Source organism: Tinamus guttatus, unplaced genomic scaffold, assembly GCF_059628265.1.
Source record: "Tinamus guttatus ecotype Peru unplaced genomic scaffold, ASM5962826v1 Tinamus_guttatus_pri_ptg000139l, whole genome shotgun sequence".
In the NCBI taxonomy this organism is placed as follows: domain Eukaryota; kingdom Metazoa; phylum Chordata; class Aves; order Tinamiformes; family Tinamidae; genus Tinamus; species Tinamus guttatus.
Genome location: NW_028288673.1, coordinates 529171 through 557107, shown reverse-complemented (window position 1 = coordinate 557107; position 27937 = coordinate 529171). Strand labels below are relative to the sequence as shown.

The 27937-nt window shown below is 44.2% G+C and overlaps 2 protein-coding genes across 2 annotated transcripts in view; one reads left to right on the top strand and one right to left on the bottom strand.

Annotated features, from left to right (window-relative positions):
• LOC104564525 (uncharacterized) overlaps positions 1-15076 on the top strand; it is a 45732-nt gene extending 30656 nt beyond the window's left edge. The window contains exons 12-17 of the mRNA XM_088521931.1: positions 8981-9046; positions 9817-9978; positions 10987-11265; positions 11940-12293; positions 13407-13433; positions 14523-15076. Of these exons, the coding sequence (XP_088378057.1) occupies positions 8981-9046; positions 9817-9978; positions 10987-11265; positions 11940-12293; positions 13407-13433; positions 14523-15076 (1442 nt within the window). The remainder of the gene's footprint in view (positions 1-8980; positions 9047-9816; positions 9979-10986; positions 11266-11939; positions 12294-13406; positions 13434-14522) is intronic.
• Positions 15077-20171: 5095 nt separating this feature from the next.
• Positions 20172-27722, bottom strand: LOC104580002 (E3 ubiquitin-protein ligase TRIM39-like). The gene is made up of 9 exons (XM_088521917.1): positions 27625-27722; positions 26856-26972; positions 26311-26337; positions 25023-25046; positions 24107-24127; positions 23265-23285; positions 22230-22250; positions 21177-21203; positions 20172-20754 (listed from the first exon to the last, which is right to left on the bottom strand). The coding sequence occupies exons 1-9, from the start codon at positions 27686-27688 to the stop codon at positions 20204-20206; spliced, it is 873 nt and encodes a 290-aa protein (XP_088378043.1). The 5' UTR covers positions 27689-27722; the 3' UTR covers positions 20172-20203.
• Between the last annotated feature and the right edge of the window lie 215 nt (positions 27723-27937).

Sequence of the window (27937 nt, the reverse complement as noted above, 5' to 3'; positions counted from 1 at the left end):
ACTCCCAAGAGGCACAGTCAGGACAAAGGCCTGATGTGTCCATGCCAGCCCCAACCAGATATTTCATTTCCCCTCCAGCACTGAAGGGACCAAAACACAGCAAATTTTGGAGAAGGAAACATCAAGAGTCATCTGGTCTTAGCCCTGAAAATAAGCAAGCAATCAAGCAAGCACAGTCCCTGCAATTGGGACTTCACTTAATTGCACACACAAGTCTTTACTTGATGTCCCAGTCTGATCTTCTTCATGCAGCCACTGCCTCTGCCTGCCCTGATATCATGCTCTGCACCCAACTGCCCTTCACTTGCAGAGCAGACCCTTGCTTCTTCTTAATCACTCCTCTCAGCTGTAGTTCACTCCATCAAGGAGGAGGGGACAAGCAAGTGTGATTTCTGGGAACAGAGATTATTTCCAGAACACTCCCAGAATACTACAAATCCTTCAGCCAGTCAGGGAACAGTGGTGTACTAAAGGCTCAGCCTCGTCTTTCATGTGCAGCACTGTTTCCTGGAACTGAGTAAAGTCCAACGACCATGAACACTGCCTGCTCATAACTCTGTGCTGCGAGTGAGACGCAGCTCTGCTCTGGACAGACAGAATGGCAAGTGCCTTCTCCTAAGGTATGTATTTGCATTTCTCCATCTATTGCCTTTCATTCTTTGCAATATATAGCTCCATCTCATTCTGCTGCAAGCGGAAACCATCCTGGAGATGTGTAGGTACTTTGGTTTCACCTGCTCCCACTTCATATGATCAGTTGGTTGGGAAACACTTCATGGATAAAAGAAATCAGTAACAGCAGAGAGTAGCACCACACATGCCAGCACATGCTTCTCTTCACTCTGGGGTAGAGTTTCTAGTGGGAATTTAAGCCCAAAACTCGAGGAGCGGTACTACCTCCATTCTTGCACACCCTGGACTGTTCAGCGTTCTAGGCTGGGGTGATCTACACACATGCTGCACGACCAGGTTCACCTTCTCATTTGCATGAAGCCAGCATAGATGTGCAGTGCGGTGTGTAGACCATCTTGAGGCAGACGAGGGTTTTTGGAGGCGTCCCTTCATGGTTTCTCTTCTTCCCTGTGGTTAACATGCCTTCCTTGCTTGCTTCTCTCTGCTCTGCCCTCTATGTTTTCTTCTCAGAACTGTTCAGCAGGCATGAAGCATCAAGAGGACACTTTTATAGGCTTTTCACTGATCACTGATATGAATATGCACTTAAGGGATTACTCATGCGCACACATGTTGTCTGTGCTTCCTGTCCTGTGATGTTTCCCTACACCATGTGGTCTGGGATTGGACTGCCTTCTGGGACTGGATTTCTTTACAAAGCTCAAGCACTGGGAGTGCTCTTTTGAAATGCCTCCCCACACCACGACACATACACACACACACACAGAGGAATAAACACGTTTTTTTATGACTGTTGGGAGCACAGTTCAGATGACAAGCAGGACATTTGTCCCATGGAAATTCATCCTTGGAAAATTCTGAGATGGCCTCTACAGGGACTAATCAGAGCCTTGGGAGAACAGCCTCTTGTGTTCATAGACAAAGAAAGAGAGGCTCCTTCAACGTGCAGCTTCATAGCATCTCTTTTGGCTGCTCCTTCGAAACTCCTGTTGGAGGTGGTTTATTCTATTGACTTTAAAGAAACCTTGCTGTGGTCCATCTCCAGGACTAGAATTAGTCTCGTGGGGTTTCCACTTGGACAAGGTTTCCATTATTCTGTACCTGTGGAAGAAATGCCCTCTCCAGACAGAATAAATGCCTTGAATCCATTGGACTAAGGACAAACAATTCAATTGTCAAGGAATTATACTGGAGACAGGGTGTCCTGCAAGACAAGAGAGTGGCCATCAGATCACATTGTAGGTCTTTCCTTTGTGGCTAGGGTGTACACAAGACTACTTTTAGTGGGAGAAGTGGGCCTTCCTTGCAGCCGGTGTTGCCAGTGAGAAGGTGGCCAGAAGAAAATATCACTCCTAGCATAGTGCTAACATTTGTCCTTGCATTGCAGTCAGACCATGGAGAGAAGGACCGAGGAAAGCAGAAGATCTGAGGACATGTCACAACAACTTGGTAAGAGTGGGGTGTCTTCTCCATAGGTGGTGAGCAGAATGAGAATGCATGCTCTATAATGACTGAATCCCAGGAAGGAATGAGTAGGGTATGGAAGGCAACTAGTCTATAGCTTGAGGGTCAGGAATGAGTCCTCCTTCTCTTCTCTGATGTCCCTTTAGTCTACCAAAACATCCTTACCTGTATTCTCCACCAGACGCAAGACACAGTCTTATAACATAGCCTTCAGAATGAGTGCTACCTTCTTAAGAGATGTACCTCTGAGGTCTACAAGAGAGCTTTTTTCAGTAATATTAGCCAGGTTCTATACAGCTCCCCTATGTGTGCCACAAAGCTGAGCTGTGAAACAACTAGCTGTGACTACAGGCTTGCCAGAGTTCTTGGGGTGCTATAAGCAGAAACCGGACATATCAAATCGCAAGCCTCATGCAGACAGGGATGAAGGGAGTTTCCGGAGACCACTCTTAGACACTACTCTGAGGTCAATGCAGGAGAAGGAGGGCCAAAATGCCAGCAGTAAAATTCCTGTGGGCAGAAGGCATAGAAGTCTTTGGTCAATAAGTATGTTTTCTAGCAGAGATTGGTTCAGGGCTGATTGCAGGAAGGAGTAAGCAACTAAGCTGTGAGGAAGACAGCAATATGGCCTCTGGAGGTGTGTGTTACCATATTCAGGAGCGTCCATCGGGAGTGACGTGAAAGCCCAGCTCTGCTCAGCACACTGCCTTCCAGCTCTGTTGTGAAGGGAGGGACTTAACTGCTCCTCCATGCAAGTGTTAATGCTGGTGTTGGGGGTGAAAGGCTAGTGTTGGGGGTGAGTCTCCTTTGTTGGGCTCAGCATAAAGTCCAAGATCTTACCTCAGGGCACTGGGCACCCAAGTTAAACACAAACACCACTGAGTGGATGAACACCATGAATCCACATGCATGGAAAGCAGAGATGTGACAGAAGGGGACTGCTGCTGCAATCTCTCTTCAAGCTCAAACACCTTCCATGCTCGAGTTGCCATAGGAGTGAAGGAAATGTGGCCAAAAATTGTTTCTGAGTTGTACGATCCTTTTTCTTTCTGAACATGTAGCCTTCTCATATTGTCCGTTCTCTTTTGGCATGTGTTCTCCAAACACACGGAAGCAGGGATGCTGTATGGCCAAAGCCAAAGAATATTCCTGAAATTTCATGGTGGAATTTCTGCAGAAGTCAGACTGAAATGCCTTCCAAAAGGGTTTTGGTGTCTCCATCCTGCTGGAGCCATTCACCAGCTGTCTGCGGAGGGACAAGGCCCTCCCTTCTTGATCAAGGTGGTGGGACTAGGTGATCTCTACAAGTCTCTTCCCAGCACAGCTGTTCTGAGACACTGTGAAATGCCCTTCCAGAAGAGCACAGATCTCTAGGAGGTCCTGCATTACCACTCCCAACACTAGAAGGACATTACAAAAACACTGAAAAACTTTTTCTTTTTTTGCAGAACGTCATCTCCAAGTGCCCCCTGTGCAGATTATAGGTAGGAAGATTATGGTGGGTGGATGTAATGATGCTTAATTACAACAGCAGTGTTTACATGGCTGCTATATGTTCTAAGCAAGAGGTATGCGCTCAAAGGGAGACATCCCTATGAGATGCCCTTCCAGAAGAGCAAGGATCTCTAGGAGGTCCTGTATGAGCACTCCCAACACAAGGTGGGCCTCTCAGAAACACTGACAATCTTTCTTTTTTTCTTCTTTTTCTTCTTTTTTATTGCAGAATGGCAACATCAGTTGCGGAGTGTGGAGCAAGGTAGGAATAATTCAGCAAGGTAGGAATAATATGAAGGGTGCACGTAATGATGCTTAGTTACAACAGCAGTGTTTACATGGCTGCCATATGTTTTATACAAGAGGTATGAGCTCAAAGGGAGACATCTTTTCTCAGAAAACCAAATCTCTGCTAGTCACCAGAGCCATTCTGTATAATCGATGACAAAAATATACCACGTATTCTGTTGTTTACCTGTACAAATGCTGCCCTGAGCACCTTTGCTGACTTCCTGCTGGAGCATGTTCAGTTCCCCAGTGGGGCAGTCCGTGCCAGGGTCCAAGTAAGGAGGCACTCCACCGAGGTGTCAGGAAAGTTGTAGCCAGCAGCTGCACTGAGAGCAAATTCATGTCGTCCTCAGCACCCCAGAGTCCTGCACAGACACAAGGCAAGGGGAAGGTCTTAACTAATCTTCCTCTTTTTCTCCTGCTTTTCTCATCATTCGCACATAATCTCCAGGACACCAGGACTCTCCAATGGACTTCCAACAAAAAAGAAGTTTATTTGAATGCGGCGGTAAGTATGCTGGATGTAATTGCTGCTGTGTAGATGTATGCTGCATGTAATCGTGCTGTGTGTAAGTGTGCTGGATGTAATTGTGCTGTGTGTGGTCGGTTCTATGTGTAAAGCAGGGGAGTGTCTGGAGAACTCGAGGTTTGGTTTTAGAGCATTTGGGGAGATTGCCAGAGGGAAGTCCTGTCCTTGGAAAAAGCCCACAGTCTTAGTGATGCGATGGCTGCTCCTAATCATACACAGATAGGAGGCAACTGTAAGCTGAGGAGGTAACTCAGTTTCTGATGCGAATTGATGAGTATGGGCAAAGAGCTTGACTTTTGACAGATTTCTGAGAGGAGTCAGCCTCAGAGCTCACTGTGTCCCTGATCCAAATGAAACTATCCACCATTAACCCATTTCACATACTTGCAATAATTATGACCTCTGTATTGTGGTGGTAATCAGGGCAACCCCCCAAATCTCACATTTTACCAATGTCTCAGAAGGAACCACTAACTCGACTGGGGACAGCAAACTCAGGGAAACCCTTACCACTGCTGACAAAGGATGCGTATCAGCAGTGCTGCCTCTGCTTGTTTTGCTTTGGCTACGTACTTTCTCTGCAGATGATTTTGATGAGTCTATCACCTGCCTCAATACCCACATGGAAAAGACACAAAATCCTGCTTCCCTCTCTTCAGCATATAAAATGCAACTGGAATCTAGGCTTTCAGGCACTAAAAACACACCACCTTTTGGTGGAATATCTGAGCACTCCCTGATGTCTGCTTGCCTGCTGCAGCTCCTACTTGGTTCTCAGCTATTTGTGACGCTTCCTTGATGCAGCAGCACTAAGAGCCACAAACCTGAACTCCCTGTCCACAGGCATTTACAGACCCACCAGAAGAAGCCCCTGTGCAACATGCTTGGCCCTCAGTGCACACCTGCTTGCAGCAGGAGTTGCCCCTGGAGAAGTGCTGAGGACCCTTCCACAGAGAACAATGTGTCGAGGGAGGAAAGAGGCAGGCCAAAATTCCAAGCCACAGCCGTTGTTCTTCCAAGCCTAGGGAGGGGAGCAGAACAAACCAGCGATGGTGTGTCATGAGGGGAGGAGAAGAGTGATGCCATGAGGCCTCTCTCCCTGAGGTTGATGCCTACAGCTGCCATTAAGAGTCAAGAGCAGAAAGCACGCCCTTCATAATACTGGGATTCACCTCTTCAGTAGGACAACTGGTTTAGTGTCAGGTCAGTAATGCTCTCCTGACCTGAACTGCTCTCCAAACATGAGGCACAGATGCTGAAGTTGAGGCAGTGGGGCCAGTTGCACTGTTCTCCTGCCCTCCCAAACCACCAGGAAATAGAATGGTCAAGACATGCTGCAGAAGCAAAGGATATCCTGCTACCCAGGCTGGGAAAGACCTCCTTGGAAACAGTGCACTCCTATCCTCCTCACAGGCTAAGGAGAACCATTGTCCAGTCATTGTTCATTCAAGCAGCATCACAGAAGATGAACACCAATCACCTCCTCAGGGAATGTTTCCAATGACCATGTCCTATTCTTCCTTTTTGCAGGAACCAGCCAAAAGAAATTACACAATGAGAGTTTACCAAGGACACCTCAGAGACATCTCCCAGAGGGCATTGCATCAGAAGGAGGGAGACATGTCAGCCATAAAGGAGGACTTTCCTCATTACAAGAAGGAAAGGTGAACTCCCCTGTGAGCATCCCGAGTGTCTCCTCCCAGCAGACTGATGGGGAAAGAAGACCAGAAGCCCAGGGAAGATGTAAGTATTTGTTGACTGAAGGACTCCCTATGCTGTCTGTCATTCCCCTCCACTGCTTGGGTACCACAGCCACAAAAAGACAACTTGCTTAATCAAGTCCTTGTTTGAGCAAGGAGAACATCCAGAGCAGATCTTTTTGTATTTCAGATACACTGCCCCTTCTTTACTTTTGCTTCACTATTTGCATTCCGGAATGTCCAGCCCACATGTGCACTCTACAAAATATTGGCAGAGGTCAGAATTATGTGTAAGGCTCTGTAAGGCCCATGGATTAGGACAGCACAGTTTAGAAACATGCCATGCACTTCATGCAAGAGTCATGAGCTCAGAGGCTCAGAGCTACCCATAAAACTGCTTTTTGCATATTCCACACTCTCCAAAATTAAAACATCATCCTATCACATAAAATGAGGATTCTCTTGAAAGACAATCATTTTCCAAACCCACTGCTGTCCAAGCTTAGAATCCTTCCCACCAAAGCATCTTCTACCTTCAACAGGCAACCAGGGCAAGCACAGACATTGCTTGTGTCACCAGTTTTGCAGAAGGAACTGCTCCCTCTCTGCTCACGCGCCTTTTATGCCAAGTTCTGCTGCATCACAAGAAAAGTCTGCAAGTCTAATCAGTTCTGCTCATTTTCCCTGTCTTACCCACCCTCTCTGCTGACCACTCTGATGAGTCCAAAAGTGCCTCATTACACACATACAAAGGATGCAACATCCTGCTTTTCCCTCTTCACCATACAAAATGCTTTCCCTGCTGCAGCAGCTCTAAGAGCCTCAAAGCTAAACTCCATGTTCCTGAGGTATGACAGACCCACCAGAAGAAACCCCTGAGCATCATGCTTGGGCCTCATACCCTGCTTGCAGCAAGAGGGGCCCCTGGAGAGCTCCTGAGGCCCCTTCCACACAAGAGCATGGTGTCATCGGAGGAAAGAGGCAGGTCAAAACTCAAAGGCACAGACATGATTCTTCCAAGCCTTTAAAAGTTCACATTAATTTATCAGGGGCAGCAACTGCATGACGGGTGGCTCTGTTGATTGTTGCATGAGGAGAAGGGAAGAAGCCAAGCAAAGCACTGGTGTGGTGCTAGGTCAGGAGTGGAGAGGCAGACTGAGACCGTGATTCCCCCCACAGACAAGAACATGTAATGTGCAGGTCTCAGTAGGGACTTTGGGGCACAGGGGAGAATTAGAAGTTAGGCTGGGTAGCATAAGGAGGAGCGTGCAATCTGGGAGCAATATCTTTTGAAGTAGAAAGGCAAAAGGGGAGAGAAAGAGAAACAACCTAAAGAAGCTTCTTCTTTTATCTTCCCTTCCTGTGTGACATAAGGTCCAAAAGAAGAGGAGGATCAACGGCCGCCTATCCAACAAATAATAGAGCTCTTTGAGGCCCTAGGTATGTACTCCGGAACCAATTTCATTTGTAAGTGTATCTTGTGGTCAAGCTGGGTGCTTTGGGGTGGGATGTCTCAATTCAGAGGAAAGTGTGGTCTGTGGAAACATATCTCCCTGAGATGGATGCCCATAGCAGGTGTTAAGAGCAAAAAGCAGAAAATCTGCCCTGCAGGGTGCTGGGATTCATCTCCTCGGTACGGCATGTGACTTTGGTGTCAGTCTGGTCATGATCTCCTACACTCCACTGCTCTCCATTGCCAATGGAAGGCCTACAAAGTCAGGCTCACATGATGATGTTAAACATAGAGGGGCCTGGGACACTATTCCCGGACCAGAAGGGAATCGAATGGTCATCACATCATGTAGTAGTGAAAGATGTCATACTAGACAGGCTGGTAAAATCACCTTGGAATAAGTGCACTCCAATCCTCCCATCAGGATAAGGAGAACCATCTCCTATCATTCCTTGTTCAGGAGGCATGATAGGGGGTGAACATCAATCCCTCAGCAGCAAATGCTTGCCAATGTCAATATCGTATCCTCAGCAATAGTATCACTAAAATGACCACCAGAAAAGGGAGATGCAAAGCAGGTGGCTGCGGTTCAGGGCTTAGCAGAGCACTTAGGCTTGCTTTTCGCAGTCGCCAAGAAAAAGATGGAACATGATCAGGATTTACCAAAGACACCTCAGAGACATCACCCAGAGGGCATTGCATCAGAAGGAGAGGCACATGTCAGCCATAAAGGAGGACTTTCCTCGCTACAAGGAGGAAAGGTGGACTCCCCTGTGGGTGCTCCGAATGTCTCCTCCCAGCAGACGGATGGGGAAAGAAGACCAGGAGCCCAGGGAAGACGTAAGTATTTGGTGACCGAAGGATTCTCTATGGTGTCTTTCATTCCCCTCCACTGCCTGTGTACCACAGCCACAAAATGACAACTTGCTTAATCAAGTCCTTGTTTGAACAAGGAGATCATCACAAAGCAGATCTTTTTGTGAGAAAGCAGCACAAGGGAAGCAACTAAGCAGTAAAGGGATGTCACAGGGAAGAAGCGGACTTTCAAGCTTCTCCTTTCTGCCTAAAATTGCACATAGCAACGTGCTGCACTAAGAGGAGCACCCACCTTTGGATTGTCTACTCTGACTAGCTTTGCTCTAGCCTTGTTGCCAAGGCTGCTCATGTGTCTCCATCTTTGCTCACCAGACAATGTTCACACTCATGCACCTGTCCCCAGTAGCAGGCGTCACTGTCTTTTTATTTCCTGATGCTTTGTAAGATTTTCCAGACGCCTCTGTTGAGCTGTGCTATCACCAAGGTGTCCATGGAAGGAGCTGAGGGGCCACATATGGGGTGCCATGCACCTAGTAGTGGTCTGCATACATAGCGCTAATAGGAGGTAGAGGTTCACCTAATGTTTTAAGCCTTCTTATCCAGAATATGGCAAAACAGGGAGAGGTGGACCACCATCTCAAGAAGAAGAGGAGATATCTCTGAGCATTGGTGAGTTATGTCTCTGAATTCCGCTGAATAATGAAAAGTGATGAGACCTTCTGTTCAAAGGATGGGCAAGGAAACAAAGTCAGATGATCAGCTCTTTTATCTAAATTAAGTTTGGTATTAGAAAGCAGTAGGATAGGGGGCTTTCCCTGGAAATTCAAAGTACAGAAACTGCATTGAAGAAATAGAAATGATTTCCCCGAGTGATCTGCTGAAATGGAAAAACAGTAAAGCACAGAAAGGAGGCACTGGTCAAAGAAGAGCTTTGCCAAATAGAGTCCAGTGCGGATTTCTAAACATACTCATGTCATTCCATTTTGGCCTCCAAGAGCACCTCTGAGAGGCATGAGGATATGACAGAAACAACCTATGCACTCTGGAATATCCATACTGTGCAAAGCAGTATGTAGTGCTGAGAATAACACTAAGGACCTAACCCACATCAAAGGGCAAAGAAATCCAGAATCCAGGCCTATTGGAAGCCCCAATGCTCTTCCACAGGTTAATGAGTTCCCCATCACACCCTCCTGGGTGCTTTCCCTCCTCACCATAGCGTACTTGCCACAGCACTGCTGGGTCCCTAGCAAATACCATGTCATAAGCTGCCGGTTTCATACTACAGTGATCTCATGAAGTAGGTCCATTTTTGGTGCTCAGGTAAGAGAAAGGCTATTTTTTAATATACGTGGAAAGGAAAACGTCTCCATTAGAGAGAGATGGTCTTACATGAAGGAAGGTTAGCCCAATGACACCCCTTTTCATTCTCCATGCAGCACCTCCTCCAGAGGTACACAATAGAATCTTGAATTCCAGTATCCAGAACATCTCCCAAGAATTTCAAGCTCTGCAGAGATCTTTGGAGAGCCTGCAGGCATCTATGAAGCATGACCGCCAGCACTCCAGAGAAGAGATGACTGAGCTGGAGAGCAAATTGGGTAAGTAGGGACATCATGAGCTAGGCCTTCTTCTCCCCAAAAACAGAAGGGTGTGCTATAGTCACAATATCCTCTGCAGGACTTTGCAAGTAGTGGAGAATGGCGAGTCCTTCTCTACAAGGTGACTCCTTGGCCATCCTCCCCAGTAGCATCTCCAGAGGAGGACATGAGCACTGGTGCCCAAGCTACCTCTCCATCCTCTCCCTGTGAAAGAGCCGTTGTAGCGTGGGCTGCCAGCCTGCTATATTGGCAGATATCTCGCTCTAAACTCAGGCATGTCCGCAAACATATCCTGCTTCTTTTTCTCCCTTTCTTTTGTCACCTACCTCGGGGAAAGTGGGGCTTCTTCCCCACAAGCCAAACTTCACCACAAGTTTGCTTCCCCACAAGCAAACCTTGGGGAGAAGGGGAAAAAGGAGATTTTCAGACACAGCCTGGACTGGCTTGCCTTTGTGGCACATTCAAGTAGGACAGCACACTCTCTGCTCTAACTCCATCCTTCCTGCAGCCAGTAAAATCCTACACAAAGAAATACAAAGAAAAAAAAAAAAGTAGACACCGTGCTGTGTTATGCTGCCCTTTCTTACCTATTGCCTGTAGCCTTGGGTCCTGGGAGACGGAGAGTACTGTGAGAGAAGGACAATAGGACTTGGCCAGGCCTAAGTAGTGGACATAGAAGACCTGGTCGTGTAATGGGAAGGAATCTCAATTCAGGCTTTTGAGAAGCCCTATGTCTCTACTCTAAGTTAATGAGTTCTCCATCACAACTTATATGCTTTCCTCCCTCCCAGTAGCATACTTGCCACAACATTTCTGGGTCCATGACAAAGACCACTTCAGAAGTGGCTTGTTTCATACTACAATTATCTCATGAAGTTGGTCCTTTTTTGGCACTCAAATGAGAGAGAGGCTATTTTTACTATACCTGGAAAGGAGAACCTCCCCATTAGTGAGACACTGTCTTGCATGAAGTAAGGATAGCCCCGTGACACCTCATTTCATTCTCAGGAAAGGCAGTGGAGAGAAACACTGCAAAGTCCCTGGAAATCATTCAGGAGAAGTTGGAGAGGATTCTGAGAGAGAAACTGGCCCCTTTACAGAGCCATGTGGGAACAGTGAGCCATGCAACGCCTTCTCCAGAGGTGCACAATAGAATCTTGAATTCTAGTATCCAGAACGTTTCTCAAGAAGTTCAAGCTCTGCAGGGATCTTTGGAGAGCCTGCAGGCATCCATCCATGACCTCCAGCACTCCAGAGAAGAGATGGCTGAGCTGGAGAGCAAATTGGGTAAGTAGGGACATCATGATCTGGGCCTTCTTCTCCCCAAAGACAGAAGGGTGTGCTATAGAATGGGGAGTCTTTCTCTGCAAGTTGACTCCTTGGCAATTCCCCCAAGTACCATCTGTAGGAGAAGGACATGAGCACTGGCACCCAAGCTACCTTTCCGTACTGTCACTGTGGAAGGCGGTCTGTATTGTGGGCTCTCACCAGCCTGCTATAGGGCAGACATCTCCATCTGAGCTCAGGCATGTCTCCCAACGTATCCTGCTTCCTTCTTACCCTTTATCTGGCCACCTCCCTCGGGGACAATGAGGCTTCTCCCCACAAGTCAAGCAAACCCTGCAGAGAAGGGGAACATGGTGATTTCTAGCCACAGTCTGGACTGGCTTGCCTCTACAGTACACTCAAGCAGGACAGCAGACCCTCTGCTCTTTCTCCATCCTTCCTGCAGCCAGCAAAGCCAATGGAAAGAAATCCAGAGAAAGAACACTGCCATAGTGCTTTCTTCCTTGCCCATTGCCTGTACCCTTGGATCCTGGCAGATAGACACTAGTGCAATCTCATGCAGCAGGTCCTTTTTTAGTGCTCAAGTGAAAGTGATTTGTAGTACACCTTGAAAGGAGAGCCTCCCCACTAGTGAGATGCAGTCTTACATGAAGGAAGGACATCCCAATAACAACTTTCTTCTTCAGGAAAGGCAGTGGAGAAAAACACGGAAAAGTCCCTGGAAAACTTCCAGAAGAAAATGGAGACGATTCTGAATGAGAAACTGGCCATTTTACAGAGACTGGTGGAAGCAGCCAACAATACAGCACCGGCTCCAGACAAAGCACCCAACACCTTCACTCCTGTTCTGCTGAACATGTCCCAAGAAGCCCAAGCTAGGCAGAGATCTTCGGAGAGCATGCAGGCCTCCATGCAGCATGATGGCCAACACCTGGCATCACAACCACAGGGCAAAATATTCAAAAAGGAGAAAGCAGTTCAGGGTTCCTCATCCAAAAGCGACACGGCTGAGCTGCAGAGCAAACTAGGTGAGCAGGGAAACCAAGAGCTGGGCCTTCATATCCCGGATGTGTTATAGAAGCAGTAGTCTTTGAGCTGCTTCTCTGCATGGCCTTGCAAGCAGTGCAGAATTGCCAGCCCTTCTCTACAGAGTGGCTCCGTGGCCATCCTCCCCACTGACATCTCCAGGATGTGTTGGTGTGCACAGGTGCTCAAGTGCCCTCTCCATTCCCTCCTTGTGGAGGCAGTGTGTGGCATGGGCTCTCCACTAACTCTAAATATGGCACCAAATTTTTATAATGTCTCATCAATTTCATCCTTCTTTTTTTGCTACCCAGTAGCTAATCTGTGTGTTCCCTCCCTCCCCCAGAAACTGAAACCACATTCATTTGCAATGTCAGAAATCAGGGAACCTGCGTAGTTCATCCCCAGTGTCCTGGCTTCCATGATGAGCTTTTCCCTTCAGACATTCTGCTCTCAGGTTCACAGTAGGTTAGAGAACTTGCCTAAAGACCAAGTCAGGGCACATGGAGCTACTGCAGATTGTTCAGCCCTTGTAGGGGCTACAATGATGATGAGGGCACTGGAGCATCTCTGCTTTGAGGAGAGGCTGAGAGACGTGGATCAGCTCAGCCTGGAGAGGAGAAGGCTGACAGGGGATCCCATCAGTGTGTACAAATATCCTAAGCGAGGGTGTCAAGAGGATGGCATCAGACTCTCTTCAGTGCAGGCCAGTGACAGGACAAGGGGCAATGGTCACAGTCTTAAACACAGGAAGTTCTGCCTGAATTTGAGGTAAAACTTCTTGACTCTGACGTCTCTTCTTGGCTGTGGAACAAGCTGCCCAGATAGGTGGTAGAGTTCTCTGGAGATATGCAAAACCAAAATTTCCAGCCTTAAGGCTGGAATACCTTTCCAATCCTAATCACTTTGTGATTCTATGAACCTCAGTGTCCCAAAGACTCTCCCTTTCTGCAGGATGACACAGGAGCTTCTAGTGTGATTTTCTACTTATAGAACAAACATATTTCTGCAGATGAGCACGGTCTCTGTGGGCGGTGGATGGGTTGTTTGTTAATACAGTTGAGGAAAGCATTCCTTGATGGATGCACTTATTCTCTGCTTTATTCTTTTCCCCACAGAGTTTGCCCAAATGCATCGTTACTCAGGTAAGTATAAAGCATATGATGAATGTCAATCATCACAAATTAAATGCAGGTCTGGAAGACACATCCATCCCAATCAATTCAGAGAACAATTATCATGGTTTGATCACTTTTTTTTGCTCAAGCACTGCCAGGACTCTTTCCCTCTTTGACAATAGGTCTGCCATTTCCAGAATTAGCTACTTCACAACCTGTCTCCCATTCTGATCCAGATCCAATCTTTCTCCACCTAGTTGTGCAACTCCTAAACTTTTAGATCAGACCTGAGCAGAGGACTCTTGCTCACAATATTGTGCTTTGAAAGTGACCTTTTAGATGGCTATCATATACATAGATCACCTGGGTAAACTGAAGGAAGAAACTTTTACTCCTCATTGGAGTATTGCAGATCACTATTCTGTTCTAATCTGTGTTGAAAACACAGTCTGGTCAGAAGAAACTCTTTAGCAAAAGCCATAATGTAGTTTCTAAGGAGTGAATCATGGCATCTGAACTAAATTCTGAAAAGCCCTCCCCAAATGCAGTGTCATTGCAGGGCAGGTGAAAGGAACAAACCCAATGCCCATTCTATTCCCATTTCAGACCAGCAGGTCACAGAAGGAGAGTTTTTACTCCTTCCAATGCAAGCATGCTAGTGTCTCTTGCAGTTTAGGAGTCTAGAAAATATGCTACAAACTTTGGATCTATATTTTCCTATTTCTTTTGGACCATTGCATAGATGATTATTTGTGTTGATGTTCAGGAGGTTTGCAGCTGCCTGTAGAGAGTTTTGGCACACCCTGCTTCCTCTGGCCGTTATGATTCCATGCGCCCCAAAAGTCTTCAAACTGTCTAGCATGATTCTCTCTCTCTCTTTTTTTTTCCCCCTAAGAGGGGTAGTCCTCTGCACTTTTTCTCTGCTCATCCCTACTAAATTTAAAAAATGGATGGTGTAAGCCCCACCTCTGGCCTTTCAGCAGTCACCCCAGAGGGACAGGGGAGATATAGGGCAAGGAGGGAGGGAAGGATCCTGATGAACCATGAGGCAGGAAGATGCCTCTGAAAACCAGACCTCATGACTTCACTAATTAAGGAATGGCTTGACCTTTGCAGTTGATGTCACCCTGGATGCTGACACAGCTCATCCAAGGCTGAAGGTGTCTCAAGATGGCAAGAGTGTGAAAGATACTGGGAAAATCACAACTATGCCCAGGACAGAGAAGAGATTTGACTCCCACCTCTTTGTTTTGGCAAAAGAAGGATACACATCTGGGAAACGCTATTGGGAAGTGGATGTTGGAGAGAAAAAGAACTGGGAAGTGGGCATTGCCCGGGAGCCTGTGACTTGTAAAGGCACACTGACTCTATCCCCAGAGAAGGGCTTCTGGGTCATAGGGTTAGTGGATGGGCGAGACTATTGGGCCCGCACTGTTCCATGGACCCGCTTGGCTGTGAGTGGGAAACTCACAAGGATTGGGATCTTCCTGGACCCTACAGCCAAGAAGTTGTCATTCTTTAATGTCCAGAAGGAAACAGCTCTGTACACTTTCTCCCTTGGTAGAGACAAGAGCCAGGAAGGGAAGTTCTTTCCCTTCTTCTCAACAGGCTCCATTTCTGCAAAGCCTGACACTGAGCCCCTGAAAATAGTCCAGCGGTTTGATGAATGATGAACAGTGCACTCTTATCATGGAGATCTCCGTATGTGTTTAATCATTAAGTGGTAAATTGCTGATGAAAAATATTGTTTCCTTTTTTATTTTTTTTCTCCTAGAAATATTTTTCTTAATCTTAAGAATCTTGTTCATTAATCTTATGAAGAAGATTTGTACCACTAGACTAACGTCAACCGTTTAATTCTCTCTGGCTCTAATGTAACTGAAATAAAGCCTCCTATTTTACACAGTCAGGATACATTATTTGCTTCTGAATACCTTTCAGCTCTGGTTAAATATTGAAGGACTATAGTGACATCCTTGCTCAAAAGGCTTTTTTTTTTTTAATGTATAAATAGCTCAGTTATATTCACAAAGTAGGGCAGATTGTCTTGCTGCAATGTTTCCCTCTCTGTAACTACTCACTGTGTCTACACTTACTCAGCTTCTAAATTCTGCTTTTCAAGCAGAATTTGACCTAAGACCGGAGATTGGCCTTTGAAACCTGCCTTGATCTTACCCTTGAGATCCTTGAGTACCCCACTGTTCTTGTATCCCACCAAAAATACTCAATTAGTGATTCTCAGTGAAATTATCCTCCCTTCTCCTAAGTCACTACATAAAACAAAGCCTCTGGCAGACCTACTCAAATAGACGCTTTAGAGATGCAATCTCAAGGGATAGCTGTAGTTTTTATTCTTCCAAGCAACCCTTGTGGCTGCAGTAGGTCCCTTCAAGTTTAATACACTTTATTTCTTACCACTTTTCAGAGATGAATAAAGCATCACTACACTCTGTATGGTGGCTTCTGGAACTCAAGCTATGGTACCCTAAAGTGCTCACCAGTTGCCAAAAAATTATGTATAGGTCAGAAGTCCTTCAGGAAATATGGGCCATTTCAAAAAATAATTTCTTTCACTGGAAGTCAGGATTGGAAAGTTAATGCTGATCAGCAAATGTTGAGGCAGACTGAAGAATCATGGTCACTGCTTGATCATATGATACATGCATCCAAAATGCTGAAGAGCATCCCCATTCTTGTTAAACAGGATTCTGACAAGAATCTGGGTCCTATCCAGGAAATCCAAGGAATTGGTATACTAGACAAGAATTTACACTGGTACTTTAGTCAAGAGGTGTGTGGAGAGGAAGGGATGTGATTTTGCCTCTGCTGCAACACTGAAGAGGCCAACATGAGTTGGATATTCTGGGGTCTGTATTCAACAGAGGATGATGAAATCCCAGAATGAGAGTAGAAAAGCGTTGGTGATCTCTTCTAGGGAGGGACACAAAGGAAACTCTCATCAGCTTGATAAAGACAGGGTGTGGGATGAACTCATGATGAGCTCTAGTGTTTGTGATAAAAGAGACAAGAGGACCTCCGTGGGCAATATAATTCATTACCCAGTGTGAAAATGTTGCAGTTTGAAAGACGTAGTGGTAGTGGTGGTGGGGGGGAAAGGAGATATCAAATCAATATCAGATTCACAAACAGTCTGTGGACTGCAGGTCCGATCACCTTCCTAGGAGTGAATCAAGTTCTCAAATAGTGTGATCAACTACAAGCTCGACTCTGGCAGTATCGGATTCACGAACAGTCCGTGGACTGTAGGTCCGATCGCCTCCCCCCAAACAAGTAGTCGAGTTCACAAACAGTATAATTTATTCAAATGCAACATTTACAAAGCAGGTTTTGGATGTCAGTACAGGAAATTCTCTACTAGAGCGTGGGGTTTTTAGCTAGCTCTGATGTACAAAGGTGCAATCATCACTCACCCCAGAAGATGGGAGAGGGCTCTCGGTCTTGAGTCTCCTCAGGCGGCGTCCTGACGCAAGGGGAGGAAAGGGGGATCAGCGCATCAACTGATCCAGAATTTATGATGCATTCTTCCCTCTCACTTCTTAGTCTCCTTAGGCAGCGTGCCAGCACAAGGGGAGGGAAGGGGGCTCAGCCTGTCGACTGACCCAGGAGTTACGATGGTTTCTTCCCCCCTCCTTTTCATCCTTAGTTCACCTTTTATACTTTTCTTTACATTCAGGTGGAGCTTGAGTGACTAGAGTCATACTTAATATTGTTATTGATTGGTGAAAAAGTTTCTCGCTTTCATTTAAAGGTACAGTCAATCAAAAATCTAGAGCGCATGCTTGGTGAGGGGTGGTCGTACCTTGGAGGCGGGTAACTTTTGGGATGGAGGTGTGGTTTTCACATTAGAATGAGCAAAGTTCAAGCAAAGATCATCTGAAAGGAGTGATTTGCCACCTTTGCTGGCTCAGCACTGGACATGTTATCATATATGTCCATTAGACAGCCACTGTGCGGCTTATCAGCAGCCCAGCACAGGGAGTGCAACAGAGTTTGGCCGCGGTGTCTTCACCCCGCTCCATCCTCCGTTACTCCCCTTTGCAGCTGCGAGGAGGGCAGATTGTGTTGCCTAGGGAACCGTGGAGGAGCAGAGTCCGTGTATACCAACCATCCTGGAAGTGGCAACTGTGTAGCACCCCAAGCAGGCCTCTGTAATGTCAAAACTTCGGTTAGGCCCTAGTTTTCCTCTCAGTTTCTGCTTTCGAACAATTCTTCCACACCTGGCTACAATAGTGAGGAGAGTGGGTATTTAATGACCCTCCTCGCCTTTCCTATCCATGGATGTCGGTTGACATCAGTCAGGGCTACAGGAGCTGAGGGAGAGGGAAGATCCTGGAAGCAAGGGCAGAGGGCCCACTCTGCAGAGAAAACAGCAAATCAAACCTCTCTTGAGAGCAGGTGTCCTGCACAAACACTAGGAAATCTGTTCTGAACTGCCAGCAGGCTCCTTGCCTTTGTCACAAACTGTGTCTGTACCTTATTGGGCTCCCCATTACAGGAGAGAAATAAAACTACTGGAGAAACTTCAGTGTAGAGCTACAAAGATCATTTGGAGACTGGAGAATCTCTCCTGTGAGAACAGCCTGGGAGAGGTGGGTGTGTTAACCTAAAGAAGAAAAGGCTGAGGGAGGATCTTGTCAATATGTATAAATACCATAAGGAAGAGTGTCAAGAGAACTGGGCCAGACTCTTTCCAGTGGTGCGCAGCAATAGGACAAGAGAGAATGTCCACAAACTGAAGCACAGAGAGTTCCACTTGAATTTGAGGAAAATATTCTTGACTGTGAGGGTGACAGAGCACAAGAGAAGGTTGCCCAGAGAGGTGTGGAGTCTCCTTCTCTGGCGATATCCAAAAACCACCTGGACACAATCCTGTGCAATGTGCTCTAGGTGACTCTGCTTGAGTAGGGGAGTTGGACTAGATGGTCTCTAGAGGTCCCTTCCAAGCTTGACCATTCTGTGATTTTGTGATTTTGCGATAGAGAAAATCAGTGTGTAAAAAGGTAAGATTCTCCTAACAACATTGGGCTTGGACCAATATAAAAACCTCATCCATACAAAGGCTCCTGGTTGTTCAGGACATACACAGGGTTTTCATGATGACACCACTTGCCAGGATCTATAGCTAATTAAAGTTTGGTGTGATCCAAATACCAGATACACACGGCTCAGAGGGAAGATCACAGAAAGAGAGCGAAGGTGAAGTTGCTATGGTCCTCTGAAGAGCCTCCCCTTTTTTCCTAAGTACAGACTATCTCTGTTGCGTTGTTGGCAACACCCAGGATGTAGCTTACATACAGTGACTTTGGGATCTACAGAATTCCCTTAAAGATGAAGACAAATAGAAACATTGGAGGAGTGGTGAAGTGAGAAGAGCAAGTTCAGTGAACCCTTTTCATGAACCTCACCTTCATCACAAGAGACTTCCATCTGTTTCTGTGTTAAAACAGCCTTCTCTTCAGAAACTCATCATATTATCCTCACTGGCTACAATTAAATCACATGAAGAATCTTCCATTTTATAATGAGGCTCTCAAATCATGCCCTGCATGCATGGTGCCCCACTGTGTGACACCAACTTGAAGAATATTTGGAAAATATCTACTTTAATGAAAACACAAGCAGGAGTAAAGTCAGGTAATTCAAGGTAAGAAAAACTGATTTTATTCATTAGATTAAAATCAAAAAGGCAAACATCTGACAAATGATAAATCTGAATATGTATACAGTTCCAGTCTGTATTAAAGAACCTGACAAATAAATTGAGTGCTAATAGCAGTTGATCTTTACAGTTCTTAAAATGATGGAGAGGTTTCAAAGACATAAGATCCAGTCTCTGTTCCAAGTTCTGTGCACACCTACGCTTAAATTCAAGGAATACAATGAGGTGTGGCAATAACTAGGCAAGATTATCCTCACCTTTCTATGAGAGATTGGAAATCCTCTGTTCTGCAAAATATATTCTGCTACCTTCTCTGAAATATCAAACTGTGCTTCAGAAGGTTTGTTTTGGCAGGTCTTAACACTGCTCTCTCATTTTCTAGCACCTCTTATTTAAAACAGAGGAATGATTCTCACAGGAAATGATTCCTTCCCTTACTATAGTGGATTAAATAATTTATTCCAAGTAATCCTCCAGACATTCAATGTACTTTTCTTCCAATATAAAACCAAACATCTTCATGATGATTTAATCATGATCATCTTCAAGATGATTTAATCTTATTAGACTATATTTTAGTTCAATTAATTTAAATAGAGAATATTCTCCAAAGCTCTAATTCATGTCAAGGCAAAAGGAATGTAGTGCTTGTGATGATCTACTGAATTGAGTTTGGTTAGAAAAATTGTAAGTCGTTATGCTGCATTGAAAGTTGTGTTATGTTATATGAGCCATCAAGCTTACACTCATTTTGACTGAAATTTTTAGATGTGCTTGTGGTGAAAGGTCACACATATGTAATGTATAGAGAATACATGTACACAAAAGATGAGAAATCAAGTAAATATCATCAGAAAATTACTGTGACTATGCATCCCTATATGTACAGACTGTAAAAATGTTCCGTTTTATTTAAAAAAAAATCCAGTGACTTAGTGTTGAAAATAATTGAAGATAGTATCTGGAACTGACTTGATTAACATTTTCTTTATTTTGTGTTTTCCCCAAAAATGTACTTCACCAATTACAGGTCCTAATGGGAGCTGTAGCATGGGACAGAAAGAAAAGGTTGCTCCTGAAGGTAGGTCTGTTAGTGCCCCTCAAATTACTTCACCAGCTACTCCTCTTTAGTGCATAATCGTATTGGCTCAGGATCTGGCCTTGCAGTAATGATACCTGTGGAGAAGAAGGGATAGAGCTTCCCTTTCCTACCATAACCCTCAGTGATGGTGAAAGTGTACATAGGAATTTGGCTGTGGACATCATAGAATGCTAGCTGCCTGTCTGAGATGTCCAGAAATATCCCAATCTTTTGTGGTTTCTTCCTCACAGTCAACCGTGTCCAAGGCTCAGTGCGGGCCCAATAATCTCTTCCGTCAACTAGTGCTATGACCCAAAAGCCATTCTTAGGACACAGAATCAATGTCCCTTTTCTATCCACTGATTCAGAAGCTACTCCCAATTCCCAGTTATTTTTATTCCCCACATTCACTTCCCAATAGTGTTTCCCAGAGGAGAAACCTTCAGATGCCAAGATGAAGGTGTGGGAGTCAAACCTAGTGCTATTGTTGGCCACCTTTCTAACTATCCCTATATCTTTTACACTCTTCCCTTCTTCAAATACTTCCAGTCTAGGGTGAGCTGTGTCAGCATCCAAGACAATGGTATCTGCAAGGAAGCACAAATCATCTTATAAACTCTTCCCTGCTATATGAGAATCAATCAAGGAACTCAACCTGAATCAACCTCAAAAGAGAAAAGATATTTTTTAAAAAAAAAGGGAAAAAAGGAAAAAAGAAATCAGCATCCTCAGCATCCTTTCCTCCTTTTCCACAAATTCATCAAATTTTCTGCTCTCTCTATGTTAAGACCCATCATCTTTTTGAATGATCATGTCCTGGAGTTTTACTGGCTCCAGCTTCAAAATGGAATAAAGCTGTCTGCTGTGACAATTGGTAAAAGAAGCAAAGAAAACAAAGCAAAACGAATCACTCGCCTCTGAGATTTCTTTCAGATGAAAATTAAAACTGTGAGAACAAAAACATAATACAGGAAAATCCCCCCTTCCCAACAAGTTAAAATGTTCTCACCTCTATAATAACATTTTTCCAGGAAATCTGCAGATGAACAGACATGGCAACAGATTAGGGTCATAGAATGGGATTAGCTTTGAAAAGCTTTCTCATATATTTCATCTTGCAATATAGCTGTTCACTGCCCTAGTTATGAATACAATATGAGAAGATGCATGCCTGTTCAGTCTCCAATCTCTTAATCTTTCTTCAAAGAATAAAGGTATTTAAGGAGGAAAGCCTGTGTAATCTGGGGTTATTGACATGTAGACCTCAAACCTTTTCCTCTAGTCTTTATGCCTTAAAATTTATGGTGTGAAGGAGAGTAAATAAGACCATAAAAGTATGTTAAATGACCAGATTTCCAAATAAACCTATATAGTTTCAAGTCCTCCTCCTCCTCCTCCTTAATTTTGTTGCTGGTGAGAGAGAATTCATATTTTACAGATTCACTTGACTTCATCTCAAGGATGTTCACAGTCTACCTTGTAGAGCATACGGCCCTCTGGTCACCGTTAAGCGTGATTTGTGTAAGGGAAACAGGAGTGTTACAGTTATAAAGCTTCCAAATGAGACAGTGCAATTCCTTTGACAATGGCAGTGTCCCTTTACTTATTCTTGAGTAACTCCATGTATTCTTCAAGTTCTAAATAACCAGAAAAACATTTAAGTCTTCAGCATCTACATCATCTTCATTGTTCTCTGGTCTTCATCCAAGAAGTTTAGAAAGCAAGACTGACCCAGAATATGATCCATGGTGGATGTTTTTTCTCACTGAACCATACACTAAACTTTAGTGCTGTTCTCTTCTAAAGGACACCTGCAGCACCAAGAATGCAGGATACACCTTTCCTGCCACTACAAAGAATTATCCTACTGTGGTTTGAAAGTTATGACTATGATAGACTTTTTCTATCAGGGTTTTGTTTAAATTCTAGAGATAACCTCCAAAATTCTCCCCACTATAGTAAAATACTAATAGACCAGGATTCCCTGGATGCAGAAGATAAATAATTTTCTCTGTGCTTTATTTTCACAGTTAAAACTACATCAAGGATCACATAAACTTACCGATTCTCCTTCTCATTTCTTCTGCAAGAGAATAAAAAACATTTCAACATTTCAGCCTCACACCCATACAGAGTAAAATAAATAAAATTAAAATTGATTAAATTAATTAAACAAAATTTGGTTTAGTATGTCTGGTAAGGAAGAGCAAGTTGGATAATTTTTTGAGCTACAGGGAGACTTTTTGCTTTATCCTTCCCCTTTACTCAGCCCTAGTGAGGCCACATCAGGAGTCCTGTTTCCAGTTCTGGACAACCCAGTACAAGAGGGATACAGAACTACTGGAGAGAGCCCAGCATGGGGCTACAAAGATGATAAGGAACTGGAGCATCTCTGCTTTGAGGAGAAGCTGAGGGTTTATTCAGCCTGGAGAAGAAAAAGCTGAGAGGGGATCAACACAATCAACAAATATCCTAAGTGAAGGTGTCAGGAGGATGGGGTCAGACACTCGTAAGTGGTGGCCAGTGACAGGACAAGAGGCAATGGCCATAATCTGAAACACAGGAAGTTCTGCCTGAATTTGAGGCAAAACTTCTTGACGGTGAGGGTCAGAGCACAGGGGCAGGTTGTCCAGAGAGCTTCTGGAGTCTCCTTCTCCGGAGATATTCCAAATGCCCCTGGATGCAATCCTGTGCAACTCGCTCTGGTGATCCTACTTGAGCAGGGAGTGGGACTAGATGATCTCTAGAGATCCCTTCCAACCTCAGCCATCCTGTGATTCTGTGATTTTGAAATCCATAGTTCATTAAAAAAAAAAAAAAAGTCAAAACTAAGCTGCCAACTAGCAGAGCAAGAAGAAGTGGAAGCAGACAAAAATGTCAGGCATCCTGAGAAAGGGCAACTAGTTAGGAAAGAGGAGGGGTGGTCTGAGGAGCTGATGGGGTCATCAGGATAGGCTAGTAGACCACATTGCAGTGTCAACACCAATGAGGTTAGGCAAAAATGCAACCAGTGTTTTTCAATTCTTCTGTATTCATTTTTTACTACTTGAAGAATTCTCCTTTAAAATCAGTACTTATACGATAGAAATTCACTTACCTTTCTCCTTGTCATCTTTTTCTAAAGGTGAAAGAAAACAGACAGAAAAAAAAAACACGTAAATATTCAACTTCTGTTTTAAAGATACAAAAGCACCAGCTCAGACAAAATACACAGAAATCAAGATCCTCAGCCTTTGCACTCCTAAAACTTTATAGCTGCTAAGAACAGGAAAAATAAAAAAAGATTGCCATGGGTCTCATGGGACAAATCATTTGTGGATACTTAAGGGAGTACGTGGTACTGTGGGTGCTCTTTGTTTTTAAGCAGGTACCTCTGAAAACACAGTAGTCTGCTGTGTCTTGACAAAGTTAGTTTGTACTTTGACTTTGCATTCAGGTTTGTCACTGACTGCTTGGAAAAGGAGAACAGCAGTGGCCTCACATAGAGGGGAAAGGAGCCTAGATATCTCTTGGATCCTGCCCTGCACCATAACATCTATTTTTAGCAATAAGCCAGGAACAATTACTAGAAACTTATCTCATGTACTATTTTTTTAATGCAAATCTGTCTGTGATTGCATCTGTTCCTGCAGTGATGTGTGTAATGGAAGAAAAAGACTGTAGAGTCTCCTTTTCTGGAGATCTTCAAAACCTGTCTGGATGTCACCCTGTGCCACATGCTCTAGGTGTCCCTGCTTGAGCAGGGGAGTTGGACTGGATGATCTCTAGAGGTCCCTTCCAACCTTAACCATTCTGTGATTCCATGAAAAAAAAAATATTAGGGAAACACCTGATCCCTCCTCCAATGTAATTCTGAATTGCAAAGTGTCAAGAGCACAAATTAATGACCATATGTTGTGTTATTAGCATAGAACCTGGACAGAGATTGTGCAGACTTACCAAATATTGCAGCTACATTTTCTGTAAAAAAGTGAAAAACATTTTAATGGGTACACATCCTATTTCTGTGCTTCAAAATGCTTTTGATTATGCCATCTGCTCAAAGTGAACGTCCCTCCAACTCTTTCAGTTTGCCCCAGATCCATCTTTTTCTCCTATCTGTTCCGCTTTTTTAACCCTGGAAGGGTGCTGAAAATGATGATCCCTTCTAGCTGTAGAAAATCTCTGATTGTTTACTGATGAGTTACCCTGTGTCATCAGAACCATCAGGAAAAAATACTATTTCCAGATATTGCTGTCAGCAAAACACTAAAATGGGATTGCCAAGCTTCCTCTTCCTGTCCAGTAATGCTTCTTTGTATCTACCTTTTCCCACAACAGATTTAGCATCTTCTCTGGATAGCAGTGAGCTGAAGCAATGGCAGGCTTTGTAAAAGCCAAGGTCAATGTAGTGCTATAACCTACTCTCATTGTCTATGGACAGAGGCACATCCAGAGACTGATTCAACAGGATTTCTGTTAAGGACACAGAGGCAGGTTAGTCTGGAAACACGCCCTATAAATGACCAAAGGGAGGGACAACCCATCCTTCTTGTTCCCCTAGTGAGTTCTCTTACGGGATAAAGATGTGTGCTTTAGTAAAGCTTCTTGAGAACAGTCACATGTACCAAATCATTTTTAAATGCCTTTGCAATGCTATTGCTTTAATTGTGGATCCACTAGGAAATGGAGCTTCTCAACTATATTAGTTTAAAGTAGAATTATGTACAATCTTACACACTGTTTTTTGAGATCCCAATTTAGCAGGATGCACCTTAGCCACTCCCTAAGAATGAAAAGTCACATAGGACGTATCTCTTAGCTCTTTACCAATTTGTGTAAGTAGTGAACAATGGAATAATGTCAAGATGCCTACCTTCATTTTTATTGATGAGTCTCCCTTAAAAGGAAATCAAAACAGAAGACAGAAGATTCTGTTATTGCCCCTATATTCATCAAAGCAAACCATAACAGCAAAACTTGGAAGGTCCCTGTATGAGCTGATCATCTAGGTATCCTATACAGTTCATGACGAGACAAAGCCACTCCCAGGGACAAATTCACCTTTTCTCTGCCTCCTGCTTTTCATCTATCTCAGATGCCTTCTCAATTTGCCCTCTGATGACAAAAGGACATTCAGGAATGGATTCCTTTGCCCAGTCATAGGTATGTAGAGCCTTCTGAGCATACCAAGAGATTCCAGGTAGCCACATGGATCTATATTGCAAGAAAGCAAGGAGATCTGAAATGGTACTCACATATTTGTATCTGTGCAAATGAGCCCTGAGCATTGATGATAAAAGGAGTTCAGGTACCTCAGCCATATATAGACACTGGTACTTATATACCAAAATCTAACTTTTGTAACCTTGAAGTAAATTGTGAGTCTCAGTTAGGATGTCTACATGTAGGTGCATAAAACCTAGATATTTAAGCACCCAGTGCAGTCAAAAGAGGTCTAATGAACACAGCCAGCACAGTGTGCAATGCTGTCTTGGTAGCCAGTTGCAAATGTCTTGTCTAAAGTGAGCAGAATTACTCCTAAGTTTTTACTGACTGTGTTGACTGGGACAGGATTATCTTGCCCAATATAAGAAGTGCGCTGCTACTGAGATAAACTAGGGTATTGGAGACATCCTTCAAGATGACACATAACCTACTGTCTTATGAAAAGCCACTGGATTTGTCCCTAAACCTTCATTAATTACAGGGAGTCACATGCCATTTCAGTGTGAATATAGTTGAAGCTGAATCCCACTGTATTTTTTTTTATGAGGACTTGAAACCTTCCACACCACTCTCTGTAGATGCCATGATCACAGATGATGCATCCAAGATCTGGATGGGGGAACTGTGCTACTTATTCTTCTTCATCTTCTATCCCAATTCCTAACCATACACTCACCCTAGATAATTTAAACAATAAGGAAAAAAAAGTAAGTCTAAGTCTTACCTCTATAGAAGGAGACTCAGACACATGCAATACTTTCAAAATTGGTCATACATGGTTTAACTCATTATTTGCAGCAGCTGTGAAATTACAGTTTTACCTCACACTTCTTCAAACACTTGCACTGAACACACACTTGGGCACCCAAAAAAGAAAGTTTTAACAAAGACATGTGCAACTGTCAATCTTTACTTTGCTCTATCCCACACTTTACCTCTTTCAGGATCTTTTGAATGCAATCCTGCAAAAAAACATAACATGAGATAACATGAAATTACAAAGAGGAGGTGAAACCAGCTTAACTATGATTTCTTCCAGACTGAATCTGACTTCACTGGCACAGCCAGGAGAAAGTGTGCCCGTTCCACCAATGTTGTCAGGGATTTCCATTGGCCTTGATACACTGCACGTGATCTGGTGGGACAGATGGTATCTCCAGGCTGAGGTTTTAATGCCAAGCTTACTCCTGCCTCTTGTACAAAGAAAGGGGGTGAAAGCTGGAACCAGGGCCACTTTCATGTCTTAGCCTAGGTCGATGATCAGTGCCCACAGGCCACAAGGAAATAAGGGGAAGAGTGAACCTTGACTTTAACACCATAGGTCTGCAAGCATTCTTTCTTCACCTGTCAAGGTGTGAAGCAATTGCTCCTGGCTAACCCACCAACCTCCCTTGAAGCTAAGCCAATAAAGGTGGGATGAAAGCAGTGGAGTTTGGCTTTATCCTCTAAATCTTGCTGTTGTGGGAGAAAATGACCATACCTGAACAGTAGCAAAAGAGGAATCCAATGACAAAAAGGCTGAGAATGCAGACTACAACAAAAAGAACTATCAGGATGATATGGTCAGTTTGGATCAATCTGGATGTATCAGGATTCTCTGAGGGGGAGAACAAAAAAAAAAGGATGTGATGTGGTCTGGAATCTTCAAAAGTACACATTTCCAAGACTCATAAATTCAAGAGACTATTGATTTGATAAATGGTATTTTTGGGATGCTGAGTTAATGTTTGTGTTCCCCAATAGCTGAAATAAACCCCATGCAAACTGTCACAGTGTGAGTGCAGACAGCTATAGTACCATGAATCTGAGCAGCCTAGTGAGGTCTTGGGTCTTTGCATGTGGTGGTAATGGAATGGAGGAGGAGAGAGAGAAAGAGAATTTGCAGGAGAAAGTGTGGTGATATGTCTGGAAAGAAGAAAGAAGAGGAGGAAGAGGAGGAAGAAGGGAAAAGGTAGTAACAAGTTCAAAATCTCTGGATAATTGCTGGAGAGAGCAGCCTTTGTGAACGGGAAGAAGGATCCATTTGAGCTTTCCTGGGCCAGAGCCCAAGTCATCAAGCCCAGAGCAAGCATGCATCAAGTAAATACGCTCAAATATAGAAGTCTATATTCATCTGTGATCTTGAAACAGAATTCAGCACAAGATCCACTGCAAACCCATGTCCTTCCATAGAGGATGCCATAGGGAAAGTGCAGTGCTTGACAGGACCTCAAATGACATTTGAGAAGGTATAAAGATAAAACATTTACCTGCACAGGATACCTGGAACAAGAGCTTGACATAGAAGAAACACCACAACCCTAGACTGTTCATCTGCCCCAATGTTTCTTGGAAAGGTCTTGATAAATCTGATCTGAAAGGTAAGTTAGAGTAAACATGAGCAGTTACACACATTGCTATGGAGTCACTGGTTTTTTGACATTGCTACACTAATCCCTGGATGCTGCATTTCCTTTGTAACTTCATCTTCCAGCTCTTGTTGTTTCTTGTTCTTTCATGAACAAAAAATTGCAGGATCTTCCTTGAAGATTTGATAGGTCTTTTTTGTAACTGAGTTATCTC

What these genes read in the sequence shown, in the direction of transcription:
- LOC104580002 (XM_088521917.1), bottom strand. Translation starts at nt 27,688, where the DNA reads ATGAACAGTCTAGGGTTGTGGTGTTTCTTCTATGTCAAGCTCTTGTTC. An exon ending in AAATGTAGCTGCAATATTTG is followed by an intron (nt 23,286 to 24,106) that starts GTAAGTCTGCAC and finishes TTTCACCTTTAG; the next exon opens with AAAAAGATGACAAGGAGAAA. An exon ending in GGAAAAATGTTATTATAGAG is followed by an intron (nt 20,755 to 21,176) that starts GTGAGAACATTT and finishes GCTTCCTTGCAG; the next exon opens with ATACCATTGTCTTGGATGCT.